Source organism: Aegilops tauschii, chromosome 3 (genome assembly GCF_002575655.3).
Source record: "Aegilops tauschii subsp. strangulata cultivar AL8/78 chromosome 3, Aet v6.0, whole genome shotgun sequence".
Classification (NCBI taxonomy): domain Eukaryota; kingdom Viridiplantae; phylum Streptophyta; class Magnoliopsida; order Poales; family Poaceae; genus Aegilops; species Aegilops tauschii.
Genome location: NC_053037.3, coordinates 467,315,929 through 467,329,347, shown reverse-complemented (window position 1 = coordinate 467,329,347; position 13,419 = coordinate 467,315,929). Strand labels below are relative to the sequence as shown.

The following is a 13,419-nucleotide window of genomic DNA, read 5'->3' as shown; positions in this document are numbered from 1 at the left end:
GAGCCGTAATAAGAACCAAAGTAGATTTCTCTCTGAGAGAGAGACGGCGCGCCGTGGGCGGGCCCGATCGACGCACGCCGGCCAAAGCAAAGGCGTCCGCTGCTCTCCGATTTCCTGAAACCCAGTCCGTGCCGATGGGAGCACGGGACCTTTGTGCGGGCGTGGCGAGACGCCACCGGGTTCACGTGCCTCTCCCGTCGGCCCGGGTGGCGCCTACCAACCCGGCGCTGCTGCTGCGCGCGCGCGCGCATCGCTTGTACTGTAGCCGATGTCCCCGCTCCACGCGCGCGTCCGGGCTCGAGGGCAAGACGGACGGTACGCTTATCGTGTTACCGACGCGAGCTGGACCGGTCAGTCCTCGTCCCCATGTCGCCCGGGCCTGCGACAGTTTGGTACCAACGGGGACTCCTCTGCTCCGCGCGGTGCTACGGTACAAGCGCGTAGATCTGTCTCGTTCCTTTTGGCAGTAAAAAGTCCGGAAGCACGGGTCGTCAGAGCGCGCAATCCAATCCAGTGGTATGTCTGTCTTCTTCGTTTCCACCTGCATGCATCCGCCAATCGCAAATCGCAAGTACACCCCACGCGACACTCTTTCCGGACAAGTTGTTTGTTTTTCACCTTTGATCGTAGTACTACTGTAAATACTGACGCCTCGGCAGGGTTGAGCGTGCACGCGGCGCTCTACGCTTTGGTAAAGCGGCCGGTCTAGCGCGCTCCAGTTTCCCAGCGCGGAAGAACGCCATCCGAGAGAGACCAACAGCCCCGTCGCGCGTCGTTGAGCCCAACCCCAACCCAGCCCCAACGGCGACAGGCACCGAAAGGAGTTGACAACGCGCGGGATACTGCAAAAACAAAGCCCAAGTACTGTACGACGGGTATGAACATCTCATCCATCCCTCCCCATTGATTTGATTTGATTTGATTTGTTGCCACGGGAGACACTGAGCACGGAAAATGGTTGTTCTTCCTCTTTGCTGCTCCGTGCCCCTGCAGCCTTCCGAAATCCTCACGACCTGTCTCCATTCCGTTCCATTCCTCTCGTTTAAAAGGACGCGATGACATCCTACTTCCCCCAGCAGATGCCCCCCTACCCCTCTGTCGCCCCCTCTTCGGCAATGGCGTCCCAGAGCACGGCGTCCCCCTCTTCGGCAATGGCGTCCCAGAGCACGGCGTCCCCCTCTTCGGCAATGGCGTCCCAGAGCACGGCGTGAACACGGCCGAGCGACCCGGGCGACAGCAGAGGAAGAAAAGGCACCGTCCAACCCATTCCGAGCTCCCGTTCCGGACAAGCAGGACAGGCCGGCGACGCGAGGTTCGGTTCGATTCGATGCTCTGCTTCTATCACATTTCCGCCGTGCATTCCCTCAGCATCTCACACATCATCCATGCTAGCTAGCTCGGTTGCATCATGCATTTCAGCATTTGTGCCCCATTGGAATTGGTCCAAAGGGAAGGTGAGAGGAGAGGGACATGCATCCCACGATGGAGTGACCTCCAATTTTGCTCCCCTCTCGTCTCTCGTAGTACATATATGCGCCCATGTCTAGCTACCACCTACCGGCCTAGTTCGGCCGACAAGCTTGCTTATGTATCCAGCAGATACAAGCTGTAAAGCTTCTCGGACCATCCCTCCTTCCCGAGCTAGCTTTGGGGATTTTTGTCTCTCGTCGCCACCAATCACCCCAAGCCCGACCACCCAGCTCATAAATACATGTGGACATCCATCAACTCAGTTAGTTAGTTATCCTGAGGTGGTAATCCTTAAACAAAGCACGCCTTGTTTCTCCTTTCTCCTTTCCTTTTGCTCCTGCGCTCTGGCTAATGGAAAGGAGATTAGGTGCGCACGTATTTAATACCCAAGCTACCAATCGGACGTACATACGCGCACTTGTCATTTCGGCCCAACAACTTTTCCACCATTGTACGACGCCATTGCATGCTTTTGTTTCGCGTGTGGGTAGGCCAAGCGGGAGCTTGAGTAAGGGGGAAGAGATATGAATATGATAGAGAGTGAGCAAAACAAAAGGGCAAGCCTCCCATGGTGATGGTGGTGGATTCTTGCTTGCTTGCTTGGCTAGTTGGCTTGCTTCGGCCGCACCTCTCTCCGGGCTCAAGTCTGGTGGTTGCAGTGGCGCGCGTATAATGCGCGCTATCTTGCACGGGACCATGCGGTCGACGCATGTAGACGGCCGGTGATCATCGCCGCCCGTGCCAAAGCAAAGCTTAAAGAAACGGACTGCATGAGTCTGCCTCTGCCTCCCCGTTTAAGGATGGTGTCTGATTATTAGTAGTATTTAAAAACCACGCGGCCGTCGCTGTTGGGTGCGGTACACTGGTTAGTGCCAGGTTAGACGGGGAAGCAAGCGGCAAGCCTAGCCGGGAATGATGCACTAGTAGTACTACAATGGTTGCTTCCATTATTTAGTTGCTTTTCTCGTGCATGTGGAGGGAAGATAGTGGTACTACAAAGAGCCTTCTCGCCCTCCGTCGCCGTAGCAAAGTGGCGATTAGCGTCTAGCTAGCCTTCTCTTCTCTTGGCCTCTCTCCCCCGCCCTCTTCTTCCCCGGTCCAGAGAGGGAGCTGAGCTGAGCCGAGCTGACCGCCCTTTTCTGCTTGTCCCGTTGCAGCTTTCTTTCCTGTAGGTGGGCATACATACACACCAGTAGTGCTGGGGTGGCTCTCAATCAAATTTTGGAACAGAGAGAGATATAGCCGGCCGGCCATGCAGACAGCCAAGACAAGGTATGTTTCGTTCGCTTGCTCGTTCCATCCTCCCCCCTCTGTCCTCTACTCTGCTGAGTTCCATCCATGTGCGGCTTGGTTTTTTTAGCAGTTTGATTGTTCGTTTTGAGGCGTCATGTGCTACTATACTTATTTGATTCCTTCCTCCATGCTTTGTTTATGCCCATGCATCGGTCTCTGGGATGTTAGATAGATTCTCCGCTCCATGCTCAAATCTTCTGAATACGGATACAGTCAATGTGCGTGCATCCGTTTTGTGAGGTTACTGTTAGTACCTCACAAAGTTTTGAACAGAGTTAACCTGGGTCTGAACCTCCCTTCATCAACGGAGCGAAACTGGAAGCAGCACTGCTCATGCTCTCTGTTCACGGGGATTAAACAGAGGCTCTCGACTGTTTCAGGCTTGCAGCTACAGGAGCACCAATCGCGCGTATTCCTCACAGTATATCTTAAACAAAATCAACCCCGCTAATTTCGCCCGTGACACGTTAACCAGTCGTTTGGGCGGCGATAAACTACACTTTCATCCTTAGTTCCTTACACACCACCACCTGTCTTGCCGGAGCCAGCCAGGAAGCGACCAAAATTTTCAAAATCGGGGGCGCACTGCACGCATGTGACCGTGACTGTTTGCAGATGGCTCCATATTTTTGATAAAATGCAGATGGCGCCATGGGCAACGCCTGTCCGGTTCTTGAGCTCGGCGCCAAGCGGCCAAAGGAGCCGCAGTGCGGCGCTGGTCCACCTGTCTCCCCTCGCTAACCACATCTGTAAAGCCTCGGCCCCGTGCTTGCATATCACGGGGGATCATTAAGTTAATAAGCTAATGCGCCTCCCATTTCCCGGCTGCTGCCTGCCTCTCGCTCGCCTGGTTGCTCCCCATTCACTTCTTGTCGGTCGCCTCTGCCGCTTTCGGCCTCGGATTCTTTGTTTCCCCCCATTGCTTCTCTTCTCTGCATCTGGCTGGTTAACTCGAGCTGAAATCTTTGACCCGTTTAATCCGGAGCGGTTCTCTAGTTTGCTTCCTCGTCAAGAACTTTGGAGTTCTTCTCTCTGGTTTTTCCCCTGCATTTGGGATGAAGGGGGGCAGTGAAACCCTGTGCCTCCTCTAGTCATGCTGTACTTGAGCAAGATGCATTTTCTCAGGTTATATTCGAGCAGTACGGCCGTGAGGCAAGGATCTTCACTTCAGCCTCAGCTAGCTTCCCCTACCTTACCATTTTCTTTTCCTTTTTGAGGTTTCTGACTGACTGTACTTGTGTGTTCTTGGCATGAAGGAATGGCTCCGTGGAGCACCCTGCCCGTGGGTCTCCTCTCGGGGCAAACAAGACGGGCCGGCCGACGAGGCTGGCCGGCCTGGACTCCGGCGTCGACGCGGCGGCCACCAAGTCGCCCACCGGCCGGAGCCCAAAGGTGGAGCGCCGCACCACCATGACCGCCGAAAGAGAGGTACCTAAATGCCGCGAATCTCTACTTTCATTTCATCTCGAAATCGAAATAGGCTTCTCAGGGTTGTCGTGTAGTAGCACACCTGTTCTACTCCTGTTTTTGTGTATGCAAATCTCCCCCAGTTTGTTTTCTCATCTTGAGAAAGAGATTTTTGAGAGACTGTCGAGAGTTCGTTACAAGCATTTAAGAGATGGTGGCTACATGTTCTTGAATGCCACCGGCGTTTTCTCTCATTTTGCCTGGATTTGGCAATACCTGTATCTGTCCATGATGATACTGTCTCGATTGGCTGTAGCTGGCTATTGGTCTGTCTCGCTCTTGATGTAGCAGACTGTCAATTACTCCGAGTACTCTGAAACAGACAGGTAACTCTATCCGGTAGCTAAAATGAAGTGTTCCCATTAAGCGCCATTAATATCACTGGCAGTTGTCCAAGTAATCATGCACTCTGTGGGATCATCCGAGTATGTGCAGGATTGGTTTGTTTACCACAACACGGAGGCCAACTCTAGATAAAAGTTTCAGACAGCGAGGGACACTATACTTGACATCTGTAGTTATTCTCTGTACTGGTCATGTCTTCAGAAAAAACAAGAAGGTTAAGCCAGGCTAATTAAGTACCTTTACAGCTCACAAAGTACTTCGTTCTTAGTTGGTTAAATGATCTTTTTTTTTTGAGCTAATGTTCGCGCCAATTCTCCCAAAGCCGTGCTTCGATCCTTACTGCCAAGAGAAGTCTTACAATGTGATGATGCAAAGTGGTGAAAGTATTTTCTTTCTTTTGAGCCGAAAGTGGTGAAAGTTGGCAGGGATAGCAAGACAATCATCTAAAATTCCAATACCAGAACTTTCCACCACTAATCCCTCGCTAATCATGCCATTGTTGAAAGTGAAACCACCACGAGTTTGTTGATTGGAGTCTGGCACACACCACTAATCTTTTTGCTGAATTTGATAACACCAGAAAAGGAGGTCACCGATGAAGCTGTCGGAGCTGGAGTCCCAGCTCTCGCAGCTGCAGGACGAGCTCAAGAAGGCCAAGGAGCAGCTCCATTCCTCCGAGAATTCCAGGAAGCGGGCCCTGCAAGAGGCCGAGGAGGCCAGGGCGCAGGCCGCGGAGGCGTCGGCCCAGGCCAGCGACTCGCGGGCGCAGCTCGCCGAGCTCTCCTCCGTGGAGGAGACCCGCATCTTCGAGCTCCGCCGGCTGTCCCAGGAGCGCGATCGCTCGTGGCAGTCGGAGCTGGAGGCCATGCAGAAGCAGCACGAGGCGGACTCGGCCGCGCTCGTCGCGGCCATGGGCGAGGTGCACCGCCTCCGCGTGCAGCTCGCCGCGGCGGCCCGCGCCGACCGCAAGCAGGAGGTGGCGGAGGCGCTGGCGACCGTCGACGAGCTCAGGGCCAAGCTCACGGCGAGCGAGGAGGCCGAGGCGCAGGCGCGAGCATTGCACGAGGAATGCAAGCAGCAGCTGGAGGCGAGCCGGGCCACCATCGACTCGCTGCTCACGGACGGCTCCAAGCTGATGGATTCCTTCAGCCTCGTCGTCACGGAGCTCGAGGAGTCGCGCGCGAAGCTTAAGGCCCTCGAGGAGGAGGTGGAGGAGACGACGTCGGCAAAGGCCGCCGCCGCCGGCCAGAGCTGCAACTGCTCTGACTCGGAGGCCGCCGAGCTGAGGTCGGCGCTGGAGGACGTGGAGGCCAGGTTCCAGGAAGAGAAGATCCTGAGCACAGTCGAGACGCAGTGCGCGTACGAGCTCATGGACCAGATAAAGGTGGAGTCCGACCTGCGGCATGGCAAGCTTGCCACGGCGCTCGCGAGCGCCAAGTCCGAGGTCATGTTCCTCAAGGCGAGCCTGTTCGACAGGGAGTCCGAGCTGAGGCGCGCCCAGGACGCGACCAAGAAGGCACAGGACGACGCGAGAACGAACAGCACGGCCGACGAGCTGAAAGCGCAGCTGCAAGGCGCGCTGCAGGAGAACGGGCAGCTGAAGCTCGAGCTGCGGCAGTACGAGTCCGAGAAAGTGCCGGCGAAATCGGAGGCCGACGCCGCGGCGGAGGCGGCGAAGAAGGGGGAGACAGAGGCCGAGCTGAGGCGGCTGAGGGTGCAGGCCGAGCAGTGGCGCAAGGCCGCCGAGACCGCCATGGCGTTGCTCACCGTGGGCAAGGGCGGCAACGGGAAGATCTTGGACCGTGGCGAGTCGCTGGACGGCGGCAAGTACGCGGGCTTGTACGACGAGCTCGACGACGACGCGGCGGCCGCCAGGAAGAACGGCAACGTGCTCCGGAGGATCAGTGGGATGTGGAAGAAATGAGGCTGATCGCCGATCAACTGATGTCAAGTAGTGGCGTGGCTCGATCGTAGGGATCGACTTGTTCAATTTTCTTTTCTCTCGCTTGTAAAATTGTTTTGCCGGTTCTCGTGGTGTAAAAACATAGGAGTGATTCAGTCGCAAAAACAAAAAACAAAAAAAACATAGGAGTGATTGTACTGAAAGTGCTCATAGCTGTATCATACGCGCTATATGATGAATCGAAGAATCAATTCATCCGGGTGTGAACTGTGAAAAGTTGGAACATGCCATTTTAGAAACATGTTGCTAGATGTGAAATAGCTATCTCACATGTAAGTCCCTCACCGTTCGATCTACTGTCGTTTTTATGTGCGAACCCTTGATTCCGTAGTTGTTGCGTTTGTCATGTGCTCGCGTACTTGCCGTGTCTGTTTTATGCTGGGATCGGTTGCCGCGTCCGTTATGTGCTGGGGTCGCTGCTTCATCCTTCGGTCCTTATTAATCGTTTGTTGGTAGACCTGGCCATCCTTGGGGCCGGGCCTGACCAAGCCCGAGCTAGAAAACTCAGCCCCGAGCCGGCCCGGCCGTCGGGCCTAATTTTCAGGCCCAAGCCCGGCCCGTCACAGCAAAAAACACACCGGGCCTCGGGCCGGGCCTCTTTAGTAAATGGTAGAAACAGCGGGTCTAGGCCCGGCTCGACCTAGTCTTCGTGCTCAAAACCTAGGCCCAGGCCCGGCCTGGGTGCAGCGTCGGGCCGGATCGGGTCGGGCTGTTCGGGCCGGGCGGCCCATGGCTAGGACTATTTGTTGGCCTCTTGTGCCCTGCGTCGGTGTTTGGGCATGTTTTTTTTCTTTTTCTTACCCTCTTTTCAAATCACGTCCATCAATTAGCTCTAAAAAAGTGAGAGTTGTTCATTTGCCTTGAAAATATGTGAGTTGTTCATGACTTTCTAAAAAAAAGAAAATTTGTTATAGTTTTTCGAATTTATGATTTGTTTTGGTAAAAATTGGATTGACTTTTTGCTAATTCTCGTCACATTATTAAGTTGTACGGTTCATGCAAATTGTTCTATCTGGCGCGCGTTCTGGCTTTTGTCCTTCGTTTGTCCAGTTGAATATCTTTATACTAAATTGTAAAATCACATCTAGATGATTTTTTATGATGTCTCATCTAAGTTTTTCACCGTTCGATTTAGTTTTTGTAATTTTTATGCAAGCGTTTGATCCCCGCCTCGCTGGTCGATGTTTTGTTTGTCACGCTGTTGGGGATTGTTGCAGAAATTAAAATTTTCTACGCATCACCAAGATCAATCTATGGAGTTTACTAGCAACGAGAGGGGAGGAGTGCATCTACATACCCTTGTAGACCGCGAGCGGAAGCGTTCAAGAGAACGGGGTTGATGGAGTCGTACTCGTCGTGATCCAAATCACCGATGATCCAAGCGCCGAACGGACGGCACCTCCGCGTTCAACACACGTACAGAGCGTTGACGTCTCCCACGCCTTGATCCAGCAAGGAGGAGGGAGAGGTTGAGGAAGAAGGCTCCAACAGCAGCACGACGGCGTGGTGATGGTGGAGTGACAGTTCTCCGGCAGGGCTTCGCCAAGCGCACGTGGAGGAGGAGAGGTGTTGGGGAGGGGAGGGGCTGCGCCTTGGGAAAGGTGTGGCTGCCCTCCCACCCCTCCACTATATATAGGGGCAAGGGAGAGGGGGGCCGGCCCCCTCAGATCCCATCTGGTGGGAGGGACGGCGGCCAGGGGGAGGTGGCTTGCCCCCCAAGCAAGGGGGGCGCCCCCCTTTAGGGTTCCCCCCAAACCCTAGGCGCATGGGCCCTAGGGGGGTTGGCGCCCAGCCCACTTAGGGCTGGTTCCCTTCCACCTACAGCCCATAAGGCCCTCCGGGGCAGGTGGACCCTCCCGGTGGACCCCCGGAACCCCTCCGGTGGTCCCGGTACAATACCGGTATACCCCCAAATATTTCCGGTGATCGTATGGTGACTTCCCATATATAAATCTTTACCTCCGGACCATTCCGGAACTCCTCGTGACGCGGATCTCATCGGGACTCCGGACAACATTCGGTAATCACATACAAACCTTCCTTATAACCCTAGCGTCATCGAACCTTAAGTGTGTAGACCCTACGGGTTCGGGAATCATGCAGACATGACCGAGACACCTCTCTAGCCAATAACCAACAGCGGGATCTGGATACCCATGTTGGCTCCCACATGTTCCACGATGATCTCATCGGATGAACCACGATGTCGAGGATTCAAGCAATCCCGTCTACAATTCCCTTTGTCAATCGGTACTTTACTTGCCCGAGATTCGATCATCGGTATCCCAATACCTCGTTCAATCTCGTTACCGGCAAGTCACTTTACTCGTTCCGTAATGCATGATCCCGTGACTAACTACTTAGTCACATTGAGCTCATTATGATGATGCAATACCGAGTGGGCCCAGAGATACCTCTCCGTCATACGGAGTGACAAATCCCAGTCTCGATCCGAGCCAACCCAACAGACACTTTCGGAGATACCTGTAGTGCACCTTTATAGCCACCCAGTTACGTTGTGACGTTTGGTACACCCAAAGCATTCCTACGGTATCTGGGAGTTGCACGATCTCATGGTCTAAGGAAATGATACTTGACATTAGAAAAGCTTTAGCAAACGAACTACACGATCTAGTGCTATGCTTAGGATTGGGTCTTGTCCATCACATCATTCTCCTAATGATGTGATCCCGTTATCAATGACATCCAATGTCCATGGTCAGGAAACCGTAACCATCTATTGATCAATGAGCTAGTCAACTAGAGGCTCACTAGGGACATGTTATGGTCTATGTGTTCACACATGTATTACGATTTCCGGATAATACAATTATAGCATGAACAATAGACAATTATCATGAACAAGGAAATATAATAATAACCATTTTATTATTGCCTCTAGGGCATATTTCCAACAGTCTCCCACTTGCACTAGAGTCAATAATCTAGTTACATTGTGATGAATCGTACACCCATAGAGTTCTGGTGTTGATCATGTTTTGCCCATGGAAGAGGTTTAGTCAACGGATCTGCGACATTCAAATCCGTATGTACTTTACAAATATCTATGTCTCCATTTTGAACATTTTCACGAATGGAGTTGAAGCGACGCTTGATGTGCCTGGTCTTCTTGTGAAACCTGGGCTCCTTGGCAAGGGCAATAGCTCCAGTGTTGTCACAGAAGAGAGTCATCGGCCCCGATGCATTGGGAATAACTCCTAGGTCGGCAATGAACTCCTTCATCCAGATTGCTTCATGTGCTGCCTCCGAGGCTGCCATGTACTCCGCCTCACATGTAGATCCCGCCATGACGCTTTGCTTGCAACTGCACCAGCTGACTGCCCCACCATTCAAAATATACACGTATCCAGTTTGTGACTTAGAGTCATCCAGATCTGTGTCAAAGCTAGCATCGACGTAACCCTTTACGATGAGCTCTTCGTCACCTCCATAAACGAGAAACATATCCTTAGTCCTTTTCAGGTACTTCAGGATGTTCTTGACCGCTGTCCAGTGTTCCATGCCGGGATTACTTTGGTACCTTCCTACCAAACTTACGGCAAGGTTCACATCAGGTCTGGTACACAGCATGGCATACATAATAGACCCTATGGTCGAGGCATAGGGGACGACACTCATCTTTTCTCTATCTTCTGCCGTGGTCGGGCATTGAGCCGTGCTCAATCTCACACCTTGCAATACATGCAAGAACCCCTTCTTGGACTGATCCATATTGAACTTCTTCAATATCTTGTCAAGGTATGTGCTTTGTGAAAGACCTATGAGGCGTCTCGATATATCTCTATAGATCTTGATGCCTAATATGTAAGCAGCTTCTCCAAGGTCCTTCATTGAAAAACACTTATTCAAGTAGGCCTTTATACTTTCCAAGAATTCTATATCATTTCCCATCAATAGTATGTCATCCACATATAATAAGAGAAATGCTACAGAGCTCCCACTCACTTTCTTGTAAACACAGGCTTCTCCATAAGTCTGCGTAAACCCAAACGCTTTGATCATCTCATCAAAGCAAATGTTCCAACTCCGAGATGCCTGCACCAGCCCATAGATTGAGCGCTGGAGCTTGCATACTTTGTCAGCATTCTTAGGATCGACAAAACCTTCCGGCTGCATCATATACAATTCTTCCTTAAGGAAGCCGTTAAGGAATGCCGTTTTGACGTCCATTTGCCATATTTCATAATCGTAGAATGCGGCAATTGCTAACATGATTTGGACGGACTTCAGCTTCGCTACGGGTGAGAAGGTCTCATCGTAGTCAACTCCTTGAACTTGTCGATAACCCTTAGCGACAAGTCGAGCTTTATAGATGGTAACATTTCCATCCGCGTCCGTCTTCTTCTTAAAGATCCATTTATTTTCTATCGCTCGCCGATCATCGGGCAAGTCTGTCAAAGTCCATACTTTGTTTTCATACACGGATCCTATCTCGGATTGCATGGCTTCAAGCCATTTGTTGGAATCTGGATGCGCCATTGCTTCTTCATAGTTCGAAGGTTCACCGTTGTCCAACAACATGATTTCCAAGACAGGGTTGCTGTACCACTCTGGTGCGGAACGTGTCCTTGTGGACCTACGATGTTCAGTGGTAACTTGATCATGATCATCATCATTAACTTCCTCTATAGTCGGTGCAGGCACCACAGAAACATTTTCTTGTGCTGCGCTACTTTCTGGTTCGAGAGGGGTCATCTCATCAAGTTCCACTTTCCACCCACTTACTTCTTTCGAGAGAAACTCTTTCTCCAGAAAGGATCCGTTCTTGGCAACGAAGATCTTGCCTTCGGATCTGAGGTAGAAGGTATACCCAATGGTTTCCTTAGGGTATCCTATGAAGACGCATTTTTCCGACTTGGGTTCGAGCTTTTCAGGTTGAAGTTTCTTGACATAAGCATCGCATCCCCAAACTTTAAGAAACGACAGCTTAGGTTTCTTTCCAAACCATAATTCATACGGTGTCGTCTCAACGGATTTCGACGGAGCCCTATTTAAAGTGAATGCGGCAGTCTCTAAAGCATAACCCCAGAATGATAGCGGTAGATCGGTAAGAGACATCATAGATCGCACCATATCCAATAGAGTGCGATTACGACGTTGGGACACACCATTACGCTGAGGTGTTCCAGGCGGCATGAGTTGTGAAACAATTCCACATTTCCTTAAGTGTGTGCCAAATTCGTGACTCAAATATTCCCCTCCACGATCTGATCGTAAGAACTTTATTTTCCTGTCACGTTGATTCTCAACCTCACTCTGAAATTCCTTGAACTTTTCAAAGGTCTCAGACTTGTGTTTCATTAAGTAGACATACCCATATCTACTCATGTCATCAGTGAGGGTGAGAACATAACGATAGCCACCGCGAGCCTCAACGCTCATTGGACCGCACACATTAGTATGTATGATTTCCAATAAGTTGGTTGCTCGCTCCATTGTTCCGGAGAACGGAGTCTTGGTCATTTTTCCCATGAGGCATGGTTCGCACGTGTCAAATGATTCAAAATCAAGAGACTCCAAAAGTCCATCTGCATGGAGTTTCTTCATGCATTTGACACCAATGTGACCAAGGCGGCAGTGCCACAAGTATGTGGGACTATCATTATCAACCTTATATTTCTTTGCATTCACACTATGAATATGTGTAACATCACGTTCGAGATTCATTAAGAATAAACCATTGACCAGCGGGCATGACCATAAAACATATCTCTCATATAAATAGAACAACCATTATTCTCGGATTTAAATGAGTAGCCATCTCGCATTAAACGAGATCCAGATACAATGTTCATGCTCAAAGCTGGCACTAAATAACAATTATTGAGGTTTAAAACTAATCCCGTAGGTAAATGTAGAGGTAGCATGCCGACGGCGATCACATCGACCTTGGAACCATTCCCGACGCGCATCGTCACCTCGTCCTTTGCCAGTCTCCGCTTATTCCGCAGCTCCTGCTTTGAGTTACAAATATGAGCAACCACACCGGTATCAAATACCTAGGAGCTACTACGAGCGCTGGTTAGGTACACATCAATAACATGTATATCACATATACCTTTGGTGTTGCCGGCCTTCTTATCCGCTAAGTACTTGGGGCAGTTCCGCTTCCAGTGACTGTTTCCCTTGCAATAAAAGCACTCAGTCTCAGGCTTGGGTCCATTCTTTGTCTTCTTCCCGGCAGCTTGCTTACCGGGCGCGGCAACTCCGTTGCCGTCTTTCTTGAAGTTCTTCTTACCCTTGCCTTTCTTGAACTTAGTGGTTTTATTCACCATCAACACTTGATGTTCCTTTTTGATCTCCACCTCCGCTGATTTCAGCATTGAATATACCTCAAGAATGGTCTTTTCCATCCCCTGCATATTGAAGTTCATCACAAAGCTCTTGTAGCTAGGTGGGAGCGACTGAAGGATTCTGTCAACGACCGCGTCATCCGGGAGATTTACTCCCAGCTGAGACAAGCGGTTGTGCAACCCAGACATTTTGAGTATGTGTTCGCTGACGGAACTATTCTCCTCCATCTTACAACTGTAGAACTTGTCGGAGACTTCATATCTCTCGACCCGGGCATGAGCTTGGAAAACCATTTTTAGCTCTTGGAACATCTCATATGCTCCGTGCTGCTCAAAACGCTTTTGGAGCCCCGGTTCTAAGCTGTAAAGCATGCCACACTGAACCAGGGAGTAATCATCACTACGTGACTGCCAGGCGTTCAGAACGTCTTGAGTTGCTGGGAAAACAGGTGCATCACCTAGCGGTGCTTCGAGGACATATGCTTTCTTGGCAGCTATGAGGATAATCCTCAGGTTACGGACCCAGTCCGTGTAGTTGCTACCATCGTCTTTCAGCTTGGTTTTCTC

At 51.2% G+C, this 13,419-nt stretch overlaps 1 protein-coding gene across 4 annotated transcripts; it reads left to right on the top strand.

The window, feature by feature from the left end:
• Positions 1-735: 735 nt before the first annotated feature.
• LOC109766399 (interactor of constitutive active ROPs 2, chloroplastic) lies at positions 736-6,754 on the top strand. Of its 4 annotated transcripts, none has more exons than XM_040404405.3 (5): positions 736-875; positions 1,080-1,312; positions 2,628-2,742; positions 4,020-4,191; positions 5,156-6,754. In XM_040404405.3, exons 3-5 carry the CDS (start codon positions 2,723-2,725, stop codon positions 6,497-6,499), a joined length of 1,536 nt encoding a protein of 511 aa, XP_040260339.2. In that variant the 5' UTR covers positions 736-875; positions 1,080-1,312; positions 2,628-2,722; the 3' UTR covers positions 6,500-6,754. The 4 variants fall into 4 exon arrangements, with proteins under 4 accessions (XP_040260339.2, XP_020180753.3, XP_020180754.1 ...); XM_020325164.4 differs by having other exon boundaries at positions 742-875; positions 994-1,312; XM_020325165.4 differs by lacking the exon at positions 1,080-1,312 and having other exon boundaries at positions 746-875.
• The last annotated feature ends 6,665 nt before the right edge of the window (positions 6,755-13,419 follow it).